The sequence below is a fragment of the Austrofundulus limnaeus genome, unplaced genomic scaffold (genome assembly GCF_001266775.1).
Source record: "Austrofundulus limnaeus strain Quisiro unplaced genomic scaffold, Austrofundulus_limnaeus-1.0 Scaffold120, whole genome shotgun sequence".
Lineage (NCBI taxonomy): Eukaryota > Metazoa > Chordata > Actinopteri > Cyprinodontiformes > Rivulidae > Austrofundulus > Austrofundulus limnaeus.
In genome coordinates this window covers 1,259,356-1,268,379 of record NW_013952522.1, presented here as the reverse complement: position 1 = coordinate 1,268,379, position 9,024 = coordinate 1,259,356, and the positions used below count along the sequence as shown (strand labels likewise).

The window sequence follows — 9,024 nt, the reverse complement described above, 5'->3', positions numbered from 1 at the left end:
GTTCATAATCAGCCTTTGCACCTGGTTTTGGAACACTTGATTTTGATTTTCCTCCATTTTCTGTTTTGTTTTGCAGCAGCTATTTTTTAGTTCTTTAATTTCATCACCGTACTGAGTGCAGATCTTAGTTTGTTGTTAAAAAAGTCAACAAATTAAAACAATTTACTTGACCAAATCAGCTGACAGATGGACAAAGCCATTGAAAAAACTGGGTCATATACATGTTTGAAAACAATTTTACAAAATTCTTTCTTCAGTAATTGCAAAACTAATTCTCAGTGGAGGCAAAGAGTTCAGAAATCAGCTGCTATAGTTCACTTTTACAACAAAACTTTAAGTGTCTATTTTCTTTAGCCATCTCTTCTTTTCTGTTTCACAGGATCTTATCCACAGCTGGATAGTAAAGTGGCTCAACAACGAGAAATAACAAATGGAAATCTGAAGTTCCTGTAGAGTTGATGCCACAGATATGCAGAACCGTAACCCGCTTGGCCTCAGCCAGCTGAAGAGTATGGGTGAGTCTTTTATTATTGTAAGAGTAAATTCTGTGTTACCCTGACAGCTGAAACACATCTGTTCCTGAAAACCAGTTGGAAACAATAGATGGACTGATGAATCCACAGAACAACCACAGCCCCAATATTAAACAACACGGCAGATGTTAACAGCAGGAAATTAAAGACCGAGCATTCTTTGAAGGAATGTATATCACCTGCCACCTTTCATGTCAGAGTTTTATACTGAGCTTATTATCTGATGAAAATGATGGATTTATCCCTGTTTTGACCAAAGGTTGAAAATGACTTCTATGCATAATACAGCTTTTAGTATGTCTAGAATGACTCTCAGATACAACCACACCAAATTTCAGCTCAATATCTGTAAAACTGGCTGAGTTGTATCATTTTTGTGTTTTCTCAGGCTGTGGCAGCCATGTTGAACAGTGTTTTGAAGGTTAATCACTTTTAGATGTTTATTCTGTGGCTGTTTTTTGAAACTTATATTAAGTGGTTGAAAAACTAATTTGCTAACAATACAAAGAGCACATGTGGACACAGGCACCTATAGACATGAGCAAAAACATTATGGTTTTTAACCTTCAACCGTGTGTGTGACAGCAGTGCAGGAGAAATCTGAAGAGAAACTTTGTTTAAGATGGAACATTTTAGCTTTTAAATTTTTCAGAATGGTACAGAGCCCGTCCAGTGGCATTGGATTAAAACAAATAATGTGTGGTCACAAGATAGTTAATGCGTGGTCACAAGTTATTATCTCATGGAATGTTGAGTTTCAAAAAAACTTGTAATTCATTCCTATATTAGAATAAAATCAAATTAATTCAAACTTTTTCATAAGCTATCAACTGTCTGCATGGAAATAACTGCAATAATTATCTTGTGGCCACGCATTAATTTTTTTAATCCAATGTCAGCAGACATGCTATGTATCTCAGGCAAGAGCTTCTCTGAGTGAAAACATGGACTGTATTCAGCTGTGTTTTGTTAAAGGGAGTGTTATTTTCTCTCTTTTCTGTTTTTCAGTCTGTGTGGCTTGGGCCGGCATAGAGTTGGTTCTCCTGGGAGTTCTGGGCTCAGCCGGTGGCTGTCCTGGTGTCTGTACATGCTACAGGAACACAACCAACTGCTCTGCTGCTAACCTCGTCTCACTGGCACCCATCCTGGAGCTGCTAGGTCGAGACTGCCTGGTTCTCCGTTTGTCCCAGAACAACCTCTCCTCCATGGGCAACGCTGGTATGTTTAACCTGAGCAGCTTGGAGCTCCTGGATCTCTCTCAGAACCACTTCTACAGTTTGCAGCCTGGAGCTTTCCTGGGCCTGAGCAGCCTGCACTCTTTAAATCTTTCATCTAACTACCTCGGCTTACGTCTGTCAACCTCCAACCTTGCAGACAGCAGAGCAACAGTCCAGGCCTCGGACAGAAATCAAGGCAGAGTTGGGTTGAGCATGGAGGTTTTCAAGGGACTGCAGCAGCTGCAGGAGCTCGACTTGTCCTCTAATGGGCTCCTGTGGCTGCCTAAAAGACTGCTGGATGGCCTTCAAAGACTCACCTGGCTGTCCCTGGCCAACAATCAGCTCGTGTCTCTGAACAGGGTAACATTTGAGCCACTGGTGAGACTACAGGATCTCCACCTGGCTGGAAACCCTTGGAAGTGTGACTGTAAGCTAAGGGACTTCAAGCACTGGATTGAGTGGTTAATTTACAGGGGTGAGCACAGCTGTCAAGAACCTCAGACACTCACTACTGATACTTTGGATTTTTCAAACGCAAGTGCCGTAAAATCAAAGCACTAAATTTCTTCTTTTGCAAGATGAATGTAAGCCAAGCACAGACATCTAAGAATATAATGACCTCCATCTCTGTCCTACCCGTCTATCCTTTCTTTATTTTTTCCCCTTTCATCTACTTCCTTTTCCCCTCTCTGCCCTTGTCATCTGTTTTATAGATGGGCAGGTAGATGTGATGCAGTGCAGTCTCCCCAAGGACTTGAAGGGCAGGGACATCCGCAGCTTGCCAGCAGAGATGTTCAGCTACTGCCTGCAGAACCGAACCAAAGAGTTGGATCAGCCTGCCCAGCCACCCTGCCTGCCTGGACGGGTCAGCAACATCAATGATTGTGTTCGCCAGCGCTACCGGCCCGTCAGTGTCCGCCGGGCACATGGCACACAGATAGTTGCCGGAGTGGTTTGTGGCACGGTGTGTGTCATGATGGTTGTGGCTGCAACCTATGGCTGTATCTATGCTTTGGTCATGGCACGGTACCAGAGACAGATGAAAAATCGGGGGCAGCCTCTGATAGAGGAGACAGAACCTGAGGCTGACACTGAGGACAGGCAGGGGCTGTCTCCTGACACACTACAAATAGAAGTCTGTGACTTTGTGCATGGATATCGAATCAGCAGCTTCTGATGCATTCAGAAGTATTATGGCCTGAGGCCTTTTGGTTTGTGTAACACTGTATAGTTGCATGTAGGTTAATTTGTTTGCCCAGATGTGCAGTTCCACAGCTTGGATTGTCTGGTCTCTACTCTGGTTGGACGGGTCTCAATTTATTCTAGTTGGACTGCTCTCTTTTTACTCTGGATGGACTGGTCGCTCTTGACTCTGGTTGGACTGGTCTCACTTGATTCTAGTTGGACTGGTCTCACTTTATTCTGGTTGGACTGGTCGCTCTTGACTCTGGTTGGACTGGTCGCTCTTGAATCTGGTTGGACTGGTCGCTCTTGACTCTGGTTGGACTGGTCTTTTTTTAATCTGGTTGGACTTGTCTTTTTTTTAATCTGGTTGGACTGGTCTCTCTTGACTCTGGTTGGACTGGTCTCTCTTGATTCTGGTTGGACTGGTCTTTTTTAATTTGGTTGGACTAGTCTCTCTTTACTGTGGTTGACCTGGTCTCTCTTGATTCTGGTTGGACTGGTCTTTCTTTAGTCTGGTTGGACTGGTCGCTCTTTACTGTGGTTGATCTGGTCTCTCGTTACTGTGGTTGGACTGGTCACTCTTGACTCTGGTTAGACTGGTCACTCTTGACTCTGGTTAGACTGGTCACTCTTGACTCTGGTTAGACTGGTCACTCTTGACTCTGGTTGGACTGGTCTCTCTTGATTCTGGTTGGACTGGTCTTTCTTTAATCTGGTTGGACTGGTCACTCTTTACTGTGGTTGATCTGGTCTCTCTTTACTGTTGTTGGACTGGTCTCTCTTGACTCTGGTTGGACTGGTCACTCTTGACTCTGGTTAGACTGGTCACTCTTGATTCTGGTTGGACTGGTCTCTCTTGATTCTGGTTGGACTGGTCTTTCTTTAGTCTAGTTGGACTGGTCGCTCTTTACTGTGGTTGATCTGGTCTCTCTTTACTGTGGTTGGACTGGTCACTCTTGACTCTGGTTGGACTGGTCACTCTTGACTCTGGTTGGACTGGTCACTCTTGACTCTGGTTGGACTGGTCACTCTTGACTCTGGTTGGACTGGTCACACTTGATTCTGGTTAGACTGGTCACTCTTGACTCTGGTTAGACTGGTCACTCTTGATTCTGGTTGGACTGGTCTCTCTTGATTCTGGTTGGACTGGTCTTTCTTTAATCTGGTTGGACTGGTCGCTCTTTACTGTGGTTGACCTGGTCTCTCTTTACTGTGGTTGACCTGGTCACTCTTTACTGTGGTTGGACTGGTCACTCTTGACTCTCTTTGGACTGGTCACTCTTGACTCTCTTTGGACTGGTCACTTTTGACTCTGGTTGGACTGGTCACTCTTGACTCTGGTTAGACTGGTCTCTCTTGACTCTGATTGGACTGGTCTCTCTTTACTCTGGTTGGACTGGTCTCCCTTTACTCTGGTTGGACTGGTCTCTCTTTACTGTGGTTGACCTGGTCTCTCTTTACTCTGGTTGGACTGGACACTGTTTACTGTGGTTGACTTGGTCTCTCTTGATTCTGGTTGGACAGGTCTTTTTTTAATCTGGTTGGACTGGTCTCTCTTTGCTGTGGTTGGACTGGTCGCTCTTTACTCTGGTTGGACTGGTCGCTCTTTAATCTGGTTGGGCTGTTCCTCCAACCACAGCTCATCTATTTAGCTCTTCTGTTGATAGCCCGGGCTGTGATTTAGTCCGAGCAGCTCACCACTTTGTCTTGTTGAAATGTTTGGCTTATTAGATGCTGTTTTGAAATGGTTAACTAGTTTAGATCTATTTAAAGTTCAGACCAAATGTTTAGTTTGAGGCCTGTCTTTTTTCTGACAACTGTTAAAACAAATGTATATGTATTTGAAGGTAGGCCAAGAGGTTTTAACCATTAGTTTGGTTTAAAACTGTGGTTTAAATAATTTATTTTCTCCCTACTTTAGTTTGTTATTTAATGTCATGAACCTTTTTATGTAGTTTTGTTAAACTACTATTTAAACTTTAATTGTTTATTTACTTTTCCTACTTTTTAATAGATTACTTTTTGTAAAAGCGAACTTTGTAAACCATAACAATGATATACTGTAATGGTACACTCCTTTTGTTTTCTTCTGTTAAACACAAAAAGACTGAAGAATAAATCACTTTTCTTTTTCCCTCTGGTTTAATGTTGCTTCCTGTCTTCTCTGACTGAGCTGACATGATGTTAGATCTTTTTCGTTAGTTGTTTTTGCTCCTCAGGTCTTGTTGTTGATGTTCCAGAGTCTGCAGAAGCAAACCTTTACATCTCTGCTGCTGTGCTGAAAGTCTCAGGACAGATCTGTGATTGTACAGCTAACAGGAAGAACGCTGGAATGCTGCAGAGCTTTTTTAATGTATGGATGCTCTGTGCATCTTTGTTCCCTGCCCTGCTTCTCTCAGTCTCCAAACTCATTTGAAGTTGCAGATCAGCATTTCTGCACATTTTTTTATCTGCCTTCTTTGAAAATGTAAAGCTGCATATTTGTTCAAGATGTTTTTGTATATGAAGACAAGCTAAAAGGGAAAGTTTCATATTTACCTAATCACTAAGCAGTTCTTTTTTTATTGTGGGATTTACCTTTTTGTATGTGCTCAGAACAGACCATGCTTGAGTCCTGCTGCTTAGATAAATTCTTATTTAAACCCAGATTGCTACATTCAAACAATGTGAGCTGTATACTGCCATCTAGAGGCTGTGTTGTGAATGACAAGGGCTTTAAATCCAGTTCTGACATTTCACGAGAAAACGTTATTACGAAAACATGTGAGGATGTCATCTCACCTGAGCTGTTCCTAATCTATCAGACTTATTTTCAGAGTCCATAAAAATGTTTCCAATTTAACTGTTTAAGCTCTTGGTCACCTGTGACAAAACCACTAATAGTCTGGTGGGCAAGTACCCAGTTTCCTTACTTGATTCAAAGTACTGAGGCTCGAATAAAAGTAGCTCAGTCAAATTATTACTTAAGTTAAAGTACTGATATGTGCTTTTAAAAATATTTAAGTACTTATAAATAAAAAAAAGTTAACAGATCAGGATCTCTAAATATAGGCTACAAATGATGCATTAGTCTTACAAAGTACTTTTCTAGATGCTCAAAGACGTTTTAAAATTTCAATTTCAAATTTATTCACTCCTCAGTTATATTATTTGTGCAAGTGTAGCTGCCATCCAGACCGCTACCACACCAAAAGATTTATACATGAGGAAGTTGGGTTGGTAACTACAGTATTGCTCACTGTGCCACTGAACTTTAGATCTTCCTAATTATACTTCTTTTACAAGAACTGTCAGTTCATTCAGTCTCTACAGTCACCACTTCAAGGACAAGAATTGGAACAGTTTTGATTGAATTGAGTATTAAATGACTCATTAAGGAGCTCTGAGGGAAACATTTCACACTGAGCATAGTTATTTGTAATATTTGTACTGGTTTGCTGAATTGAAAATATTATATGTTACAGTAAACTAGAAACACATTTGTACAAGGCAACTTAATAAAGTTTATTTCCATTAATAGAAGTTAATAGAAGTTTAAAGTACTCTAACTTGTGTCTTAAATTAAATGAATCCAGGTTAAAATCAGGATCAATTAGGATCTAAAAAATGACCTGCAATAGGCTGAAACATGTCTAGTATACCAATACCTAGTTGTAGCAGTAACTTAGAAGAACTGTCCCACCTCATGACTTTGGCCAACACATTCCTCTTTCCCATGTCTACAAGAGAACAATGACTTATTCCATTTATCTCCAAGCCTTTTGTTTACTATCTACAGGTGGTAACATAAGCAGGACCTGACAACCTCCTATTGATTAAGTACTGTGTGAGAACCCCTTTTATGTGCTCAAAATGGCCGCTTATCACAAAGAACTCAAGCCTTTTGCAGACTTAATGTCTACCCAAAAGTGGATCTAACAGCTCTAAAACCCCGTGAGACCAGATCTCTTGCTGAGATGTAACACCTAAGCAAGCTTCAAAAAGATACATTTACATACCATCTCATTTATGGTTTTAGAGTGCCCCCAAAAGACTGGTTTCATAATTACATCATGGACAGATGTCTCTCTGTATTTCTCATTCTGATAAAAAAAAGAAGAAAAAAAGAACCATTGTATTTTCTATCATGATTCAATCATTGTAATAATGTCCTGTTTTAATTACTTCACAGGTAATCTACCATTCTGTGTGTTTAATCAATTTAGTGGTAAGAGACTGTGGAAAGGAAGATAGATCATGTGAGTATTTTCAGCCAATCCTGAGTTTTTACAGTCAGAACAATAGGTCCAGTCAGAAGTCAGTTTAGAAGCAGTTTGGTGAAGAAGAAGTTAGGAGGAGGAAGGACAAAGATCCGAGCTCCATTTTTCCCCTTTGGGGACATTTTTATTTTAATTTTTTTTATTTTATTTTTCTTTTATACTTTTGACGGAGTTATTGGGCGGAAGGAAAGTTGCGTAGGATTCTAAGTTGACCTTCATTCACAAAGTCAGGACCCAGCCGAGCTGCGAAGGGTGTCGAGTGTTGTGTGAGCTGAGAGGTTTGCCAACCCCTATTGGAGCACCGGATTATCTAAACGGGACTTTGTCTGCCAGTCCAGTGTGAACAGTCAACCAGAGGTAAGACAAGGCTGTTGGTCTGAACCATCACAAAGTACCCAAGAGGTCTGAAGACTCCTCCGGTGAGCTACGCTGAACTCCACGGCAGTTTGCGGTATGCTCTCTCTAATGTGAATGTAATCAAGTTAGAATTAACGCAAGTTGTGTTCCTACCACATAACTTGGTCTCTTTATAATTCACGCCCCTTCTTAATAGATGAATTAACACTTTCTTTTTATTAATCTTTAAGTTTCTTCTATTTTTCTAGTGTAGACTAGTTTAGGAGAGATTCAGTTGAATGATGCTAGAGTTTATTATGGAATGATAGCACCGCTTATTATTAAACTGCAAGGTCTTGATAATAATGGTTTCTGTTTACCCAAATAATCTGCTTGTTATCTCTGAATCAAATAATACAAGGTATATTTTGAAATTTATGCTCGTCTGTGCGTTCATTTATTCGTTTACTCTCTCAACTAGGAGAATTCGCTATTCAGTGTTTGAGATTGACGAGATCTATAAGATTAATTTCCTGTTTTCCAGGTGGTGCCCCATTTTTATGCTAATAAGTTATGAGAAACTTATAATTTAACAACTGTTAAAAAAAACCAACAGTTTCTCCCTACATAGTGTACATATAAAGCAGAACAAAAGTTATTCTTCTTCTTATCCTTACAACTGGTTTTAGGATAAGATGAAGAATAACATCTGGTTTTGGTAACTGGTTTATGAGGCCCCCGCTCACATGGGTTTCACCCATCCCCATATACCATAATCTTAACTATACAACTGGTTTAAAGCTTATCACCATCTAGTGTACAGGGGTTTTGTAATTGTATTTAATTGTTGTTTTTGTATCTGTGATCTGTTTAAGAAATTTTTATTCAGACAGGCTTTCAGTGTGATCTGTTTTATTGTTTTTAATTATTTTTGCTTTCTGTGAAGCACTTTGTGATGTTTGTCTGTGAAAGGTACTATAGAATGCTTGTCTGTGAAAGGTGCTATAGAATGCTTGCTTGCTAGCTATAATATATCAGAAGTGACCAACTTCTGGTTTCCGTCCTCCTGGGCTTAATTGACTGTAGATTTGGCCAGTCACAGCCACAGCTGTGTAGCCAATCACCGTACCTTTCATTTGGTGTATATATTGATGGGGTGGGAACTTTGTTCAGTGACGGATGATGATAATACTGTGGAGGTCGCCATATTTCGGCAGTATTACTATGCTAACGGAGGAAGCTAACACTCACAGGAAAAAGTTTCTTTTTCATTGTTTTTTGGCCAATTAGCTGACTAAACATGCTGATAAGATGAAAATATATTTGCTATTACCGTATTTTTCGGACTATAAGCCGCACCCGTCATTTAAAAAAAAACGCGAGAACATCAGCATATAAGCCGCACCGGACTATAAGCTGCTCCCCCCACTCCCCATCAGTAAAAACAAAAACAGCCGCACCCCCACCCCCCATCAGTAAAAACAAAAACAGCCG

At 40.5% G+C, this 9,024-nt stretch overlaps 2 protein-coding genes across 4 annotated transcripts in view; one reads left to right on the top strand and one right to left on the bottom strand.

The window, feature by feature from the left end:
- LOC106522097 (leucine-rich repeat and transmembrane domain-containing protein 2) overlaps positions 1-5,081 on the top strand; it is a 6,138-nt gene extending 1,057 nt beyond the window's left edge. For all 3 annotated transcript variants that reach the window (XM_014014958.1, XM_014014957.1, XM_014014956.1), the window contains 3 exons: positions 380-515; positions 1,542-2,225; positions 2,464-5,081. In XM_014014958.1, the coding sequence (XP_013870412.1) occupies positions 470-515; positions 1,542-2,225; positions 2,464-2,927 (1,194 nt within the window). In that variant the 5' untranslated portion in view covers positions 380-469 and the 3' untranslated portion in view covers positions 2,928-5,081. The remainder of the gene's footprint in view (positions 1-379; positions 516-1,541; positions 2,226-2,463) is intronic.
- The window catches only part of LOC106522094 (voltage-dependent calcium channel subunit alpha-2/delta-4), a gene marked incomplete in the record, with an annotated part of 65,809 nt that overhangs the window by 1,396 nt on the left and 55,389 nt on the right, over positions 1-9,024 (bottom strand).